Source organism: Antechinus flavipes, chromosome 1 (assembly GCF_016432865.1).
Source record: "Antechinus flavipes isolate AdamAnt ecotype Samford, QLD, Australia chromosome 1, AdamAnt_v2, whole genome shotgun sequence".
NCBI lineage: Eukaryota > Metazoa > Chordata > Mammalia > Dasyuromorphia > Dasyuridae > Antechinus > Antechinus flavipes.
Window position 1 is genome coordinate 363,624,887 of NC_067398.1, and position 19,285 is coordinate 363,644,171.

At 37.1% G+C, this 19,285-nt stretch overlaps 1 protein-coding gene across 2 annotated transcripts in view; it reads left to right on the plus strand.

The window, feature by feature from the left end:
• The window catches only part of LOXHD1 (lipoxygenase homology PLAT domains 1), a 271,094-nt gene that overhangs the window by 221,843 nt on the left and 29,966 nt on the right, over positions 1 to 19,285 (plus strand). For both annotated transcript variants that reach the window (XM_051969666.1, XM_051969665.1), the window contains 4 exons: positions 2,573 to 2,700; positions 4,792 to 4,909; positions 10,220 to 10,397; positions 11,974 to 12,159. In XM_051969666.1, coding sequence (XP_051825626.1) covers positions 2,573 to 2,700; positions 4,792 to 4,909; positions 10,220 to 10,397; positions 11,974 to 12,159 — 610 coding nt within the window. The remainder of the gene's footprint in view (positions 1 to 2,572; positions 2,701 to 4,791; positions 4,910 to 10,219; positions 10,398 to 11,973; positions 12,160 to 19,285) is intronic.

Genomic DNA, 19,285 nt, shown 5'->3' on the forward strand with positions numbered 1-19,285 from the left:
ATTTCTGATAGGTGTGAGGTGATAGGTACTTCAGAGTTGTTTTACATTTCTTTAATCACTATAAATTTAAAATATTTTTCATGTGACTATGATAGCTTTGATTTCTTCTGCAAACTGCCTGTTTATATCCTTTCACCATGTATCAGTTGGGGAATGGTTCTTAATTTCATAAATTTGACTCAGCTATCTGTATTTGAGAAATTAGGCCTTTATCACAGAAACTTAAAAATAAATTTTTTGCTACTACTTAATTATCTGTAGCATTGTCTTTTAGCAAAATACAGTTTCCCTGATTATCTCTTTTAATTCAGTTTAATTTTTCTTTTGCTTTGTCTGAGATTGTGATTACTACACTTGCCTTTTTCACTTCAATTGTATGTGTATGTCTTTCTTTTTTCAAGTATGTCTTTTGCAAACAATATATTATTGGATTCCTTTTCCTAATCCTTTCTGCTATCTTCTCCTATTTTATAAGTGAGCTCATCACATTCACATTCACAGTTATGATTATTTTGTATTCTCCTCCATTTTGTTTTCTTTGGTTTATCCTCTTTTTAATCATATCCCTTCTCAGAAGTCTATACTGTTTCTGACTACTATCTTCTCTATCCACCCTCCCTTCTCTCATTCTCTTACCCATTTCTCTTATTCTTATCCCTTCCCCTCCAATTTCTCTTTTGGGTAAGATAGACCCAACTGAGTGTGTGTGTGTGTGTGTGTGTGTGTGTGTGTGTGTGTGCGCGGGCGCGTGTATTCTTATCTCTTTGAGCCATTTCCAAAGTGAGTGAGGTTCAAGCATTACCCATCACCTTTTCATTTCCCTATCCCCTATAAAAATTCTTCTTGTGCACCTCTTCTATGTTTGATATCTTTTCCATTTCACCTCTCCTTTCCCTCTAGTTTCAATACATCCTTCTTTCTCATCCTTTCACTTTTTTAAAAGATATCCAAAGCTTCTGTCTATGTTGATATCTTCTAACTGCCCTAAAGATGAGTGTTCTTAGAAGTCATATTTTTCATCTTTCACATAGAAATGTAAACAGTTTAACTTTATTGAGCTCCATATGATTTTTCTTTTATGTTTGTCTTTGATATACTTCTTTTGAATCTCTTGTGTTTGAATATCGAATATTCTATTTGGCTTTGGTGTTTTCAGCAATAATGTTTGAAAATCCTACATTTCGATAAATATCCATTTTCCTCCTTAAATGATTTTCTTTGCTCTCTAAAATCTCATATTGTAAGCTCTCTACTTTTTTAATGTGGAAGCTGCTAAATATTGTGTGATCCTGATAGTGGCTTTACAATATTTGAATCAGGGTCACACAGCTAGGAAGTGTTAAGGGTCTGAGACCAGATTTGAACTCAGGTCCTCCTGACTTCAGGGCTGGTGCTCTATCCACTGTGCCACCTAGCTGCCCCTTCTTCAGTACTTTTTATGCCTCTTTTTTTTTTTTTTACCAAACTATTAATTCTTTTTTCATCATTTTCTTGCATTACTCTTTTCTTTTCCAATTTTTTTTCCTGTATCATTCATTTCTTTCTTTAACTCTTCCAGGAATATTTGTTAGGCAGAAGAAATCAGAAGCTAATATAGAAAGACATGAGCCTTCAGGTACTGATCTTCTTGAGAAAAGAAGAGTTATCTGGTAATTGATAGATAGCTGCTACAAGAGAAGCATTTGTTTCTTAGGCATCTAGGTGACACAATAAATAGAGTGCTGTGTCCAGCATCAGGAAGATCTCACTTTATATCTTATCTTATGGCCAGGACAAGTGCCTTAATCTCTCTTTCTCAGTCTCATTTTTCTCATTTGTTAAGTGAGAGTAATAATAAGTACTTATTTGCTAGGGTTATTATGAGGATAAAATGAAATAACATTTGTAAACTGCTTTGCAAGCCTTTAAATGAGCATAACTCACATAGAAAAATTTTATTTTGTAATAATGATCACAGTAATACATTAGAATGGACACTTTTGTGACTAGGATATCCTCAACTAAAGCTATCATAGAGAATAAAATAACCATTATTTGTGGGATAAATGAATGGATAGCAAACTCTCTGAATTGAAAGTGGAATTAATTTATAAAAATTTGATTACATTGTTTTTTCATTACAAAAAACATTTTGCATTACAAAAAACAAGGTACAATAAGAATTGTGCACTGTGCTAGCCAGAGGGAGAGACTTGGTTCCTGCCCTCCAGAAGCTCAAAATTGAGTTGGGGAAACAAGATATATATTAATGAAAAGCACTTAGGAGGGAGAACATGGCCTGGCATTCTTTTGAGCAGTGGAGAGAGTAGGAGGAAGTTGCAAAAAGAAAAATCTTGGTGATATCATGAAAATCTTCTTAAAAATTAGAGCTATCCAAAAATGTAGTGGGTTATGTTGGAGATAATGAGTTCCCTCTCCATGGAGACCTTCAAGTTTAAGTTGGATGTATTACAGTGGGTATTGCTTTGGGGGTTGGGTAAAACTAGATGGCTACTGAGGTCTCTTACACCTCTCAAACTATGTGTGAGATCCTATGAAAGAATCATAAACCAACCTTTGATTTTTTTGGCAGATCATGTATGAAATGACCGTGTGGACAGGTGACATCGTTGGAGGTGGCACTGATTCCAACATTTTTATGACACTTTATGGTGTCAATGGGAGCACAGAAGAGGTGCAGTTAGACAAAAAGAAAGCTCGGTATGCAGAGGAACTAAATTCTAGTGTTCCACAAAGTGGCCCCATCCTATCTTTGAGGATATCACCTACTGCTCCTTTTCACACATCTTTGACTCCAATCACTCTCCTATTCCTCCCCAAATACCTTGTCCAATCTTCATTCTACATCTTTCTTCATGCTATCAACCTTGTTTGGAATGTCCATCAATCAATCGCTCAATCACCAAGCACTAAATGTTCACCATGTGTCAGATAACACAGTAAGTAGTGGGGACATAAAGATTAAAATGGAACAATCACCCCCCTCAAGGTTCTTACATTCAATTAAGCAAAATAGCATGTACATGTCAGGAGGCTGGGAGTTTGGGTGGGATGTGTCAGGAAAAGGTACCTCCACTTATCCATATCCTATCTTCTTTTCAAAGAGCAACTTATTGTTTCATCTCCTTCATGAAGCTATTCCAGCCCACCCAGCCCTTGACCTCTCCTACTTCTGAAAAACTATGGCACTGATAATACCATTCATTTGGTTCTAATCCTATACTGCCCAGTACTGCCCTTAGTTTTTCATATTTATATATAGACTATAATCTCTTTTGAGTACAGGGTAGAAGAAACTACTAGCTTGGAACTGGGATGGGGTGGGGGTGAATCTGAGCTCTTTTCACTCTATTCCATTGTATTTCAATGTAGCCATACCATCTGTTCCACTTTAGATGCACGGTGTACTTAGAGCCAGGCTGGGCCATAGGTGGAGTTAGCCACATCTTAAATGGTATCCAGGAAATTCCCGCACCTGTCAACCAAGAAGGTTTGGCCAACAAGGCCAAAGTTGGAGATTCTACTCTTCTGTCTTCATCTCTATCTTAAGGCTTTGATCTTCACTAAAATAAATGTCTACTACCAAGGGAAACTTGCTCTGGGATTAGTCAGTCCCTGGCTCAGCATTTTAAGTCCTTTCCTGAGAGTGGGAGGAGGGGAAGGGAACAAAAGCAAAAAAGATACTGGCAGCTGAGAGAGTTGGAAATGAGCAAAGGAACAAATAGAACTTGGGGCCATTGAATACAAATCCTTTGGGCAATTCAGTTCTGCTATATCACTGCCCCAAAGTTCTTCTTAGGAAGAATATTTGCAAGCTTAGGTTCTTCTCTGTGGGTTACTGAATCAATCCTTCAGGTGCACTGAATGGAGCCTCCCCACCCAAAGTTGGCAGAAGCACTTAGCTAACTCCGTCACTGCATTCTCAGAGCCCAAGAAAAAGCTGAGTGGTTGGAATTGAGAGGTGGAGTTAAACCTCCTGCAGTCACAAAAGAAGGATGTGACTAATGTACAAAAGAAATGGAACAGGATGGTGAAGAATCACCCACACAGACAAGGGAGTAGTCTGTTCTGTGAAGGGGCAAAGTGAACTGGGACTTAAATGAGTTTCACCAAGTAATAATGATGGGTTAGGGTAAAATTATTTAAACTGTTTCTTCTCTTTTTAAAAATAGATTCCCCCCTCTCCTCCCCCTGCTTCTTTGCTGGATGTGTCTGTGTATATGATGCTGTCTTAATGAGAAAATGGCTAAATGAAAAGTGTGAATAATTGAAGGAAAATAAAGACTAAAAATCTCCAGGACTGTATGACCCTGTGTTTTCTGAGTGGCGGATTCATTTATGGAAACTATCAAGGGGGACAATATCTACCTTAAGCCATATGAAAGGAAACTAGATGGGGGATTAATGAGCAGTACTTGGCTCCACTATACTGAACTGTTCCTTGTGGTTTCTTGCCTCATAGAAAGAAACTGAGTTAGGGTAAAGAAAATACAAATACATGAGAAGTTAGATAATAATACCTCAAAATAATAATGACTTCATTGGTAAAGTTATTCTATCCACAGATAGAGTAAAACATTCCTATAACTATTTCCTAGACAGTCTTTGTGAGATGCTATAACCACAATCCAGCCTAGGAACCTCAGTTTCCTCATCTGTAAAATGGGGATAAGAATATACACATGGCCAGAGTTTTTGTGAGGATCAAATGTGCTAATGTATAAAAATCCCTCTGTAATTAGGAAGTACCCTAGAAATACTGTCTGGTTATTATTACCCCCATTTTCACAGATTTGAGCGAGGACAGAACGACACTTTCATTATGGAGATTGATGATATTGCTCCATTCACAAAGATGCGGATGCGACTGGATGGGCTGGGCAACCGTCCAGAGTGGTTCCTGGAGAAGGTAAGAGATGAGCAGGACTCCACCTCTCCATCTCATCCCTTTCTGCTCCCTCTCCTTGCTCACTCCCTCTCATTGGGCTCCTCAGCAGTAGCATCTCCTCATATAATTCTGTATTGCCCCCACACTGAAACCCTATCCTGACTGACTTGACCCTGCTCTCAAAATTGTATTTTCTCTTCCCATCCCTTGCCAATAGCTGTATTATCTATTATGCTTCTTGGAATATTGCTTTCCACATTGTTCTCACGATAAGGGAAAAAAGAATATATACACATATATATCATCACCAAGAGGTTGTTCACCAAGTGATACAGTTTTTCAGTAACATAAATTGTGAAATAAGCTATCCATCCAGACAAGAAGGAGCTACAGTCTTTATCAGCAAAGGAAATATTCATACCAATAAAGAAAGAATGTGTGTGTGTAAAGATAGCATATTACATTATATTATGTTATGTTGCGTTATATTATAGGACAGCTAGGTGATAATGGATAGAGAACTGGGTTTAGAATCAGAAAGACTAATCTCTCTGAGTTTAAATCTGTCCTCACACACTTCCTAGGTGTGTGACCCTGGGCAGTAACCCCTGTTTGCCTTAGTTCCTCATCTGTAAAATGGACTGAAGAAGAAAATGGGAATCCACTCTAGTATTTCTGCTAAGAAAATGCCAAATGGCTTCACAAGGACTTGGACAAAATTGCAATGACTCAATAACAGCATATTATATTATATTACATTATATTGATATCCATATCAAAAAGTAGGTGGTGTAGTAGATAGATCACCAGTCAGTCCTGGAGTCAGAAATACCTTAGACCTTTACAAGTTGTCTGACACTGGGCAAGGGTTTCACTCAAACCCTATTTGCTTCAATTTCCTCATCTATAAATAGCATTTACCTCCCATTGTTTTTGTGAGAATCAAATGAAACAATATACAAAGTGCTTAGCACAGGCCCAGCACATAGTAGATCCCATATAAATGCTAGATATTATTATTCTATCCTATCATACTGTCTTATGTCATTATATCATAGATCACAACATATCTTCTAACACTATACTATCTCATATAGTATCATGTAATATCATACATACAATATCATACCTGAACTATATGAACTAATATACCATGTCTTTTTGACACCTCATAACATATCATACTTTATAATTTATATTTATATAAATTGTGTATATGTGTACATGTGTACATAAATTATATGTACACAAATACCTTTTCCCCTTGCACTGAGATTCTCTTCTGGTGCCATATTATGACCAAGAAGTGAATCTGGAGTCCAAAAGGATCTCAGTGTGACACAGGTCCTTGTAGGTCCAATCAAATTGAAAAGTTTCATGTATGGACCTGGTAATGGACTCTGTATCATTGGTGATTCAAATACCATCTAACAAAATTTAGGGAAATACACCACAGAGCTGGACATGGGAGAATAGGATTTGTAGCCTTGGCAGTTTTCAAAGATGTTCTGCAAGGTTATAGGATTGAGATAAGCTTTGCTGTAAAGACTGCCCATACCAAAAAGCTGTCAGATTCTTGAAGGATATATATGTGTAGATAGGATACGCGTTTGTGTGTGTGTATGTGTGTGTGTGTAGGATATATGGGTCACCCAGCTAGAATGGGGGAGAGATGCTATTTATCCTGGTCCTTCTGCTGCCCATATTAGTTCTCTATCCTTGGGTTACTGTTAGATAGCTTATGTAAGATGTGCGTGTGTGTGTATGTGTGTGTATTAATCAATCTATCAACAAGTGTTTGATATGATAGGTACTATGCTAGGTTCTAAAAATACAAAGACAATCCTGAAATAGTTGCCACCTAAAGGAGCATAAATACACATGCAATTTATACTAAGATACCAAATTGATTTTCATATATGTGTATATTAAGAAGATATAGATATCGATAATATAATATACAAAGATGAAAATATATTTTTCCATATACACAAAAATAATGTCCCAAAAGTCTTAGCGCAGTTTGGGGATACCTGATATATTTCATATTAAGATGTTAATGCTTTATAAGAATAGATTGCCATTCCTGAACAGTATTTATGTTTTAGGAGGGGTTATTGCTTTGATATAAAAGAGTAGTAAAATTTTGGGGTATATCAGCAGGTAGGTGAGGGAAAATATTTTATTACTATGTCCATTTTCAGACTTAAGGAGACTCCTAAGGTTGCTTTGTGAAATGAGTGTGGGAGAGAATTCAAATAATAGTAGAAGTATCTATAAAGGTAGACTGGAGCCAAGAAGACAAATTTCACTTTTTCCTGGAACTGACCCTCAGGGAGATAGTTTTAACACACTCTATCAAAAATATTATTTGGAAAATGAAAAATCCAGTGAACAAGCTAGTTTTTTCTAATAATCTCTGACATTTGTACACTGCTCACTGTTTTACTAAAGCACTTGCTCAATCATTTTTTTCATTTAATGCTCATAACAGGAAGTATATAGGACAGATGTTAAAATCCTTGTTTTCCTCATCCTCAAGTCAAGAAGCTAAGGTCCAGAGACAAGCAGTGGCTTGCCCAGTGTCTCGCAGCTGGCTAGTGGCAAAGCCAGAATGAACATTTGGATCTTATGAACATCCTGTCCATTGCTCTTCTGTCTCTACTATTCAGTCTCCTTAGTGTCTAATTGTTGGGTTCATTTCCCCTTACTCTTCACTGTCCAGTTGACTTAGTCTTTAAGTAGCCACAGCTTAAACTCTTTTAAGTGAGCCAACAATAAAGTGAGAAATCCAAGCAACATCATTGCTTATCTTTCAGTAGTCTGATTAGAAAAGCATCAGTGTTAGAAGTGGGAGGCTGGCTGATTGATGGGGAACCAGCAGGGCTTGGGGGTGGAGAGTGAGCCACTCAGTGAAGATCCTTTGGATTTGATAGTGTGTTGCCAGGTTCCTTTAGGAGAACCTGGCTTACTTGCTGTCTGATTGTTAACAAAGGGACTTTCTCACTGGCATGACATCCCTAGAGTTGGGGTCCCATGACATCACCCATTCCTCTCTTTGATTCATATTAGGCTGGAAATGAGTCAATGTATTGGCAAATAAGAGGTCTTGGTGATCTCAGAATTCCCCTGAAATGGTAGGAATATGAGATAATGAATATGAGATAAATCTCATAGGGCTAACATGATGAGAAAATTGAAGGAATGGGTAAATGTCATATGTTAGAGACATAGCTGGGCCAATGGAAACTTTGCACATGAAAGTGTATGCATGCATGTGTACACATGTGTGTGTATTTGTAGGGCAGCAAGGTGTGGATTTTTGAAGGTTAAGGAGATGAGGGCAGATCGAATGTGCCCCTGTTGAATCACTGTTAGTCCCAGATGGGTAAATGGATGGCCACTTGTATTAGGATTAGAAAGAGGAGCCCAGGGGCAAGAACAGCCATCACATTAGTTCATAATCCTAAGATTCCATCAACTAATTGCCAACCATGTACTAAGTCTCAAACCCTATGAGAAATACAAATGTTGTTTGAATGGATGAGAAGTCACCATTGTCCGCAGACAGTCTAGAATATGAGTGGTGATTAAAATATATGATGATAAAGTAAAAGGTAAATAACAATATTTCCTTAATCTTTCAAAAGATCTATACTCTAATCTATCATTGCATTATAGATTCAAAATCCAATCCTTCATTTTACAGACGAGGAAACTGAGACTTAGAGGTTAAATATTGCAGAGGCAAAAGATGGCTTGATCCAGCATGTACCAGCTCTATTCAATTCAACAAACATTTACTAAATGTTCAAGGTTTTCTGCTAGGTGCTAGAGATACAAAGACAAAAACTGAACAATTTCAACCCATCAGAAGCTTCCATTCACCTAAAGTTGTAGATAATGATTAATATGGAGAGGCCAGTGTTTGGTTCCTTGAGGCAGTGATATAATGACCAGATACCAACAGGGATGTATTCTCTCCTCATTCCTGCCTTCTCAGGAGACATGCCTCATATCAAGCCTGAACTATAAGTATTATTATTTCTAGTTAAGGTTTATTCTAACACTATCTAGGCTCCTTGAGTTCAGGAAATATATTTTATTCTTTTTTTCAGTCTCCAGAATATTGTGAATATAATAAACAGTAAGTCAATTCTTGTTTAAAGAACAGAATGTTCACTTCGATCATCAGAAATCCCAGGAAAGATTCTATCTTCCATGGCTAAGGCAGGTCTGGCCCTGAGCAAAATTGATAAGTTTGTCATCAGTGTCTCTCCATCATCATTTCTTTCCCCCTAGTCTTCATCTTGATTTCCCCTACAACCAGGATCTCAGGGTTCTCTTATAAATCAGAGTCCCCTCTATGGCTTCCCCCTCCAAAGAATTCTCTGAATCTTTTATAACATACTCTCCTTTGTTCCTTCTCACTGTCTCTTATATCACAGTTTTATTTGTTTCACCAATTATTTCAACAATTATTTGCTCAATAAACATATACTAAGTACCTACTTTGTGCCGGGTAGTATAAACTCCTTGAGAGCAGGGCCTGTGTCTTATCTTTTTGTATCCTTAAAATTTAACACATAGTAGATGTTTAGTAGTTGCTTGTTGAAAGAATGGATGACTTTTGTATCAAAGATTCCCTCCACTAACAGCCTATGATTTGAAGATCTTTCACTTCTCTGGCTTGATTTCCATTTCCCAAATATTAATAGTAAAATATTAATAAGATTAGTTCTCCTTATAAACTCTCAGGTTTTACTTGCCCAATAAATGACTTACACTTTAGTCCACTGAGAAGACTTTGGAGACTTGTGTAATCTCTGTGACTCCCTCATGTTCAAGTGAGACTCAAGGGTGAAGGTTATGGTTATTCCTCCCCATTCCTAAGCTGCTGTATAGGCAATCACTGCTCCAAACCCGTGGCACTTTTCCATTGGTCCTTACTCATTCAGGGATTCATAAAACCATTTAGAGTTGCTTTCCATTTCAATTTGTTTCCCACCTTTCTTTGGGATAGCTGGCAGAGCTTAAAGAGTGCATCCTTGTCTCTTTAGAGAAAATTCACATCCCTGAAGTGTTCATATATACCTTTCCCAATTAGCACCTTAACTATCTTTAATGAGTAAGTAAATGTAGAAACTTTTGACCATGTGACAGGACAGTGAGAGAAGTTTTTATGGTTGAGAGCAGGGATGGAGACCTCAGATTGACTTGGGGCCAGCCCTGCCTCACATCCCTTGGAAGTTTAATTGGTTTTGCTGAAGGAATTTAGGATAATGGCTGGGATTTATGAAGGGCCCATCCCTGGCCATTTCTTTTCCTCAGGTTCTCCTGAAGAACATGGATAATGGAGACCTGACAATGTTCTACTACGATGAGTGGTTATCTGAGAGGAAGGGTGAAAAGAAGACCCTGGTCTGTGAGATGTGTGCAGTGATTGATGAGGAAGAGATGATGGAGTGGACATCCTATACAGTTACGGTCAAGACCAGCAACGTTTTTGGTGAGTGTTGGTCCTCTGGGGGAAAGGCTTCTTTATACTCTGCTAAATCCCTGTCCCCTTGTACTCTTCAAATTGAGAATAATGTCTTAGTTTCCTATTCCTACTCAAATCACCTGGGATGGGGGGAATGACTTTTAAGAAGTTTACTTATTTAGAATCATAGAATTTTTGATCTAGAATGGATCTTATATTCTTTTTGCCCAACCTCTTCCTTTTATAGACTGAGGAACTAAGGTTCAGAGGTATGATATTATTTATCCATGATAGAATAATAGACCTGGGGCTGGGGCCTTATTATGCTGACCCCAAACCTCAGACTCTTTCCATTATACTTAAGGCCCCAAAACCCACAAAATAAATAAATGAATAAAACCCTCGGTCCCCATATCTCATCAACAACAATAATCTAGCTTTCCTATTGTTTTTCATTTTCATTTATCTAATAATTTGTACTATTTAGATATTTTATTAAATATTAAGATGTTATTTAAATATTAGATATTTTAGATATTGGCATCAATTTCTCTTACATCATGGTTGGTCTTTAATAAAATTGTGAATAAAGTAGACTTTGCCTCCTGTAATCATCACCCCACTCATTGCCTCTCTTAAGCTATCTGATACAGTTTAACTACCTCATGGTGCCCCCTCGATGCCTAGGATCCCAACCTAGATCTGCCTTTTCTGGAGGGTGATGGTATTCAAAACCCACCTCATTGTTTTCTCTTCTATCCAAACAAGACACATTAACCTTCCCATTCAAAAGCCCCAGGTCAAAAAATTCAATAAGGACTTAATGTGTTGTACTATCTTCTCAAGATAGTTGTATTTTAATAGTAGTTAATGCCTTAACCCAGAAATTCTAAGGTTGGAATTCTGTGACAGATAAGCAGGAAAGCTATTTGGGAGAGAAAAGCCTTTCTAAACCCCCAAATCCCACTATTACATAGTTTCTAATTGTACCTATTTGTAGGGCTAACCATGTCTGGCAGTGGTCTAACCATGACAAATTTTGGCCATGATCTAGCAAATCTAATCACCGTGGATCAATAATTTAACTACTACCATTAACTAGGGAACAGCTAAACAATCCATTTTAAGGGGAGGCAAAGTGCTACTTTTATTATAGTCAATGGACTGAAGATCTGATAGTGGAATTTTAGACATCAGAAATATTTAGCTAATTTCCTGATAGATGCTTTCTTGATTTTTGGTACTCACATGATGTAGACAGCTGTCAATCTAGGCTGTACATAAAATCCACCATGAGATGAATTGCACGTTGGGCAGTTATTTAAGAATTGATCATAGATTTCCATTGAATCATCCACACTCCTTTCTCTTTTGGAACCGTTAGTAATTGCATGGAGATTGGTTAGGGTCTGAGACCAGGGGGTATAATGAACTAAAGTGATCATTTGGGATTCGCTCATTTGACTTGGACCTTATAAACTTTTAGCCCTGACTAGTTGGGCCACAAGCCAGTTTAGATATAACTCCAGATATAACCCCAATTTTCACATCAGAGACCTAATTTCAAAGTCATTTATGTGGGCTCTTTGCCATGTCTCTTCAGGAGCCGGCACTGATGCCAATGTGTTCATCATCATCTTTGGAGAGAATGGAGACAGTGGAACCCTACCCCTGAAGCGATCCAAAAATTTTAACAAGTTTGAGCGCAATGGGACAGACACATTCACCTTCACAGACATGCTGAGCCTTGGTCATCTTTGCAAGTTGAGGGTCTGGCATGACAACAAAGGTAATTCCTGATCAGACCCAGGGATGTAGGGGAAGCCATCCCAGGATAACTCAGTGCTCTGCTCCACAAGGTGGACATGGGTCCATGGTTAGGCATCTATGGCAGTGACCACCAGCATGGCTATGTTGTGGATTGGCGGTAGAACTGACTAGCTGAATAAAGCCAGGTAAGCTTAAAAGCTGGAGATAAACTGAGAGGCTGTCTAGGTGCCAACTCATACATATCATAACCAGAATTCTTGATGTCCTCTGGGAGTGATTATTCCCCAGGATCAAAAGGAAAGAATTAGAAATATCGAGGGGGTCATAGCAAACCCATTTCTTCAGATTGCGTCTCATAGCAGTCTGAAGTCGCTGAGACACAGCAAATTCCTTCCATGGCTTCCCCTAGGCAAGGTCAATCATAAGGACTCATTTCTGGTCTTCATCATATAACAAGAATAGAACTTTAAAAATCTCACTCCAAAATCATCCACTCACTTCTTTCCTTTGTGGTATTAGGCTAATAATCTAAAGGTCAGGTTCAAATGATTAGAAGTCTTGGTTACTTCCTTTTAGGAAATAGGAAGCAGAGGCACAGTGATAGATCTGCATACTTAAATAATTCAAAAACTCAGTGATTTCATCAGGGTGGGCAGTCTCTCCACTGAAACTGATAGTAACCTCTCCATGTCTCACTCAGTAGATAACTTTTTGTTTTGCTTTGTTTTGTTCTGTGGACAAAAGAATTCAATACCCCTAGGTCTAGAGATGATAAAACTTTCCAAACTTAATTAGGCTGTTTTCCAGGATGACAGATACAGTCTATCAGTGAAACCTTCCCAGTTTATGTATGAAGTGACAGGGCTTACATTCCATTGGTATAATAATCTATGAAAATCCATAATTTCCACAGTGAAGAGACAGAATCAGACTTTCTTGGTGATTTTTCTTACTTCCACTTCTTGTATTTTATAGAACTTCAAACATAGAAAAGACACAAACTTTCTTCCTCATAAATAATGTAAGTCTAGAAAATACAAAGCTCAAGTCTTCAGGCCAAAGTATTAATCAAATGCCTAATATTTTAGGGTTATCCAATGCTGCTTCCTTCCTCCTCACTGTCCTTAGTTGCTTCTTTCTTTGCCTGCCTTGCTACTTGAATACTTTAGTGTCCTGTTCTATACTTACAATTTCTGTGTTTCTGACCTCAGTCCTTTGATCTAAATTTGATTTTTGGACTTGAATTTCTGTGTTCCTAATCTTGGTCTATTGACTTGATCTAGTCTTGCTCCTTGGTGTTTAGATATGACATCTGCTATTTAGTCAACCAACATTTCATTATTTATTTATTATATTATTTATTAAATACCCACTATATATTTATGCCTACTAGTGATATCAAAGGATATGAATGAATTTATAGCCTTTGGGCATAGATCATATCTTTTAATCATTTTCTAAGCACTAGGGACACAAAAACAGAAATGATGCTTGACTACAAGGAGCTTATAATCTACTAGGAGATATACACAGATAAGAAAATACAAATCTTAGGGGCAGCAAGGTGGCACAATGGATAGAGCACTAGTCCTGAAGTCAGAAGGACCTGAGTTCAAATCTGGCCTCAGACACTTAACATTTCCTAGCAGTGTAACCCTGGACAAGTCATTTAATCCCAATTGCCTCAGCCAGAGAAAGAGAGAGAGAGAGAGAGAGAGAGAGAGAGAGAGAGAGAGAGAGAGAGAGAGAGAGAGAGAGAGAGAGAGAGAGAGAGAGAGAGAAAGAGAAATCTTTGCCGTGAAAAACCAAAAGAAAATGGAAAAAGAAGATGATCAAGGCCTTATGGAAGAGGGAACATTTAAACACAACCCTGAAAGAGCTTCTAAGAGGAACAGATGAGGAAAGGCTTCTAGGTGTGGGAGACAGCTTGTGCTCTCAGAAGCACAGAGGAAGGAGATGGGATGTCTTAGGCAGGACAAAGTAGCAACTAGGTCACTATACCTGGAACATTAATCTACAAACCCTGACCCTCATTAACATCACTACAAATCATCAGCATATATAGTATGTATACAGCAATGCATATTTAATAACAACATACTAATTTATCAGAAATGACTCCCAAATAATAAAAGATAATCTTTTGCTATAATCTTAAGCATATAAATCCCACAATAGTTTCTGTAAAGAGGATTACAATGGATTCCCACTCTTAAGCCTGATGGGGCATATATCAACACTCAGTCACATGGATGTCCAACAAGGGAGACCAGGGAGAGAGCAGAATAGAGAGGGAGAGGAGAGAAAAGAGAGGAAAGATTCAGAAGAAGAATGCTATGAGAAGAGGGAAAGAGAGAAGACGAGAAGAAGAAAGAAGAAAGGGTGAAAACAAGAGAGAATTGTGGCAAAGCTAGTTCTCCATTGCTCAGCTTAACTCCAAGTTAGAAAAAATTAACAGATTCAAGATAGCATGCAAAATTTAGAGGGATAAAGAAAGTATTCATTAATGCCTTTAATATGTAAGACAATGTGCTAGGACCTGTGGATATTAAAAAAGAAAAAAAAAGAAAAATAATTTGGTCTTCACAATGAATACATTCTACTTGGGGAAATAGCAACATACTTTGAAGAGGGAAAGACTGACAAATAGAATATTTTGGAAAGTCTTTGTAAAGTTTGTTAGAAGGAAACTCTTTAAAGTTACTGATCATTTTCTAATTGTAAAATCTGATGGTCTTTTCTCAGTGTTCCTACTTGGAGTAACTGCTAATGCCGACTGTTCTCTCCTTTGGGATATATTCTCTTCTGTGGGATCTCATGATATTACTGTCTCCTGTTTTGCCTTCTATCTATCTGACCATTCCTTCTCCATTCCTTTTGCTGGGAATCACACCCCAACCTGTGAATGTTCTTCAAGATTCTACTCTAGGCCTTCTTCTCTTTTCCCTCCATTTTTTCTCTGTGTATATCTTTCTGTCTCTGTCTCTGTCTCTGTCTCTGTCTCTATCTCTTTACCTCTCTTCCTCCCACTCTCTCTGTCACTTTCTCTCATCTTTTTCTTTCTTTCTTTGTCTCTGTTTCTGTTTCTCTGTGTCTATCTCTCTCTTTTTTCTCTCTTTCCCCTTTTTATACCCTGCACTCCTACCAAATTGATCTTTTCTCTGTTCTTCATACACCATACTCTATCTCCCATCCTGTATCTTTGCCCCATCCATGCTACATACCTGAAATGTACTCCATCTCATAAATTCCCTCTCTTCTTTTAGACATCATTTTCTATATGAAATCTTCCCTAATCTTATACCTATGACTACCCTCCCTCACAAAATAACTTGTCTTTAACTGCTTTGGATAATTTTGTATTTTTTCATATTTATTCTATACATACATATATATATATATATATATATATATATATATATATATATATATATATATATACTTTTAGTCTCCCCCATTAGATTATAAGCTTCTTGTGAGTAGGAATTGTTTCAATCTTTCTTTTTATGTGCCTAGCATGATATCTCACATACAATCTGTGCTTAATAAATGTTTATTGATTGCTTGATTGAACTGAGTCTTAAAGGAAGTTAAAGATTCTAAGAGATGGCAAGGAGGAAAAAAACATTCCAAGTAGTGGGGTAGTAATCAGGGGCAAAAGTAGAAATGGGAGATTGAATGTCAAGGACAAGAAATTGGGACACAAAAAATACAAGAAAATGAGTAATGTGAAATAACTCTGAGAAGGTAAATTGCAGCTACTCTGTGAAGGACATTCAATGCCAGACTCAGATGTTTGTATTTTATCTTAGTGATAAGGATCCCTTAAAGATGCTTGAGCAGGGGAGTAACATGACTGGATGTCTCTTTTAGGCATATTCATTTGGAACAGGAAACAGAAAACATATAATGGAACTACTCCAATAAGTCCAGGCAAGAAGCTGAGATCCTGAACTAGAGTACTGGTTGTATGAGGACAAAGATGAAAAATATCAGACATATTTTGAATTTGGGCCTTAAGGAGTCCTGACACTTTCTATAGCTTGTAAATCTGTCTCTGACCTCTGCTCCATGGTTCCATATTTACTGGCCTTGTTTTCCATATATCCTGGACAAATCACGTCACTTCTGTTTGCCTGTTTCCTCTGTAAAATGAGGATAATAAAAGCACCAACCTTCTTAGTGTTGTTGTAAGAATCAAATAAGATAATTGTAAAGTACATGTACATTTATAGCATTTATATGACACATATAGTAAGAACTATATAAATTAGTGTCTCTTAGGAATCGCATCCAATAACAAATTACACTCAAAACTGCCAGTCTTCTCATTCCTGGCATTTATCTTCCTATCTCCCCTATTTGTCTGGGTCTTTGTCAAAAGGCTGGATAAATTATAAGTCTGAGTTTTGTTCAAATTAATCTTGTCCTTCTCTTTCCCTTCTGAGATGAAAATCTCAGAGAAAGGAGTACAGCTTATGACTTAATCATAAAACATATTTTCATTTCTGTTTTTGCATCAGAAAATCATCAAATATGAGATTTGTAAGGAGATTTAGCAGTTCTTGGGTCCAACCTCCTCACTTAACAAAGAAAGACAAAAACCCAGAGAAAGAGAAGTGATTTGCTTTCTATGGTCATCCAGCTAGTTAGTGACTGAGTTACAAATAGAACTTAGTTTTCTTAAATTCCCCAGTTTCTCTCTTATTTTCAATATAAGATGGGGATGATGGGGAAAAAGTTTATGGAGTGCTTTGAGGCTTTCAAAATGTTTTCATTACAATAACTCTGAGGAAGATAGTACAAATATTCTCATGTTTCTTTTATAGACAAGGAAACAAGATCTGAGAAACACCTTATGTGGTAGGTAACCCGTATTATCTGCATTTTATACACAAGAACATTGATGTGTAGGAAAGCTAAGTGGCTTACTTAGGATCATACAATGAGCATAGCTAGAACTAGTTGAAATGTCATTGGAGGCAAATTTAACTGACCCCTCCAAACAGGTAGAGGACATTAGAATAGGGGAGGGAATAGTGATCCAAAGGACATTGTTGCCACAGGTACAGTTGAACTGGAATGGGCTGATCATTCATCCAGAGAGCTTTCTTGCCCATATGAGGTCTGGGACTGATAATGGATAGGTATGCCCCATGTGACAAAATCTTGAAGGGGACCACTAGAGCTAGAGTCATTCAGTCAATGAACATTAAGTGCCTCTATGTGCTGGGTACCATGCTACTGAGGCTACAAAGAAAGGTAAAAGACAATCTCTGCCCTCAAATGGCTCACAATCTAATCTAATCTGTTTCAGGAACGTGGAAGTCTAGGGAGAAATGCTTTCTCCCTTATATGAGGCAAAGATTAATAAAGATGTTAATTACAGCTTTGACAAGAGATGTGAGTTGTGATCTTGGTGCGGATTAAAATCTCCTGATTTCAGAATGAATGATATTTCCCTCATACCATTCTGCCCTTCCAGCCCAGATATATTTGGAGGAAAAGTTTAGACAGAATGGCTTGGGAGAAAGGACCTACCTGAATTTCATCCAAAGCAAGATGTCATTTTATATGCCAAGGACAGATTGAGAGTCAGCAAGGAAAAGGGTTGAGCATCCTCTGGGATTAAAATTGAGTTTGAAGAGAGTAAGACAAAAGACACTAGGTAAAACATGGAGTTGCTGCTGGATACGCAAATAATCTGAATGAAAGTATCTGAGATCGAGATCTTGTTAGTAAGCAAAGCAGAGGATGCTAAGACAAGGTGTGCAAACAGTATCCTAGAGACAGGGAGAGCCTTGTCAAGGAATTAGCAGATAGTGTCCAAGGAGCTAGCTGAGCAAGAGACTCATTCTGGGCTAAAGGCAAAGATTGGTAAACAAATGAGAGTGGAAACAAGCAAATAGGGGTATGGAGCAAATGGGAAACTATTGGCAACACAAATAACATGCCGAAAATTAAATAAGAATACAAGAATGACATTATGTTGCAGGCTAATGATATAATTATTAACACTCAAGAAGATGCATTGCTTTCTGGTTTGCTACAACGTCCTGAGGACAACTGGGCATTTTCAGTTACCTAATGCTGAACCCTGCTATGATCTGTTACCTTTACAAGTCTCCACTTCCATCCAAATACAATTGCTCCCTCTCTCATTAGAATGTAAGTTTCTTGAAAGCAGGGGACTCTATTCTTTCCGTATTATCGGTGCTCAGCAGAGTAATTGGCATAGAAGAAGCATTTAACAAATGCTTTCTCATTCATTCATTCATTTGTTCATTCATTCATTCAACAAGAGATATAAAACATCATATGATTAAGGACCAAATGGGAGGTACAGACAGTAGTTTTTGGACTTCAAGAGAGAAATAGAGACTTGAGTTAATTGCTAAGAATAATTTGTAATTTTTGATAGAGATAGAAGGATACTAAGAGAATCTATTTAGACTACAAATTTTTTGAGGGTAGGACATGCTTTACTTTACCTTCAGTGCCATAGTAAACTCTGAGTAAATTCTTGTTGAGTTGAATTGAATCATCTAATTTAACTCTTTCATTATATAGCTGAGGAAACTAAGATCTAAAAAGAAGTGACTTGCTCAATGTCACATAATTAATTAGCAGCCAAACTAAGATTAGAAGCTAGAACTCTTCCATTTTAAGATCAACTTTTAGTTTATAAACAAGGGAAGATTTTAGCTAGGTTTTATAGGATAAGTAGGACCTCTTTATGACCATAATGCTCATACTTTTTAGTTTCAAGACCCATTACTCTCTTTAAAATTATTGAGGATCCCAAAGAGCTTTTGTGTATATAGATTATAACCAATGATGTTTACTGTTTTAGAAACAAAAACTGATAATTTTTTAAAAGTGTGTATTTAATAAAACAAGATAAAAATATTACATACTTGTTTTTCTTATTCATTTTAATCAGTTCATTACATGTTAATATAATATCATTTTAATGAAAAATAACTATTTTCCAAAACAAAGAAAACTTAGTAAGAAAAGTAGCATTGTCTTAATTTTTTTGCAAATCCCTTTAATTAATTAAACTTAATTAATATCTGGCTTAATAAAGGACAGCTAGATTCTTCTATGTACTTCTGTATTCAATACATTGTGAAATGTTGTTT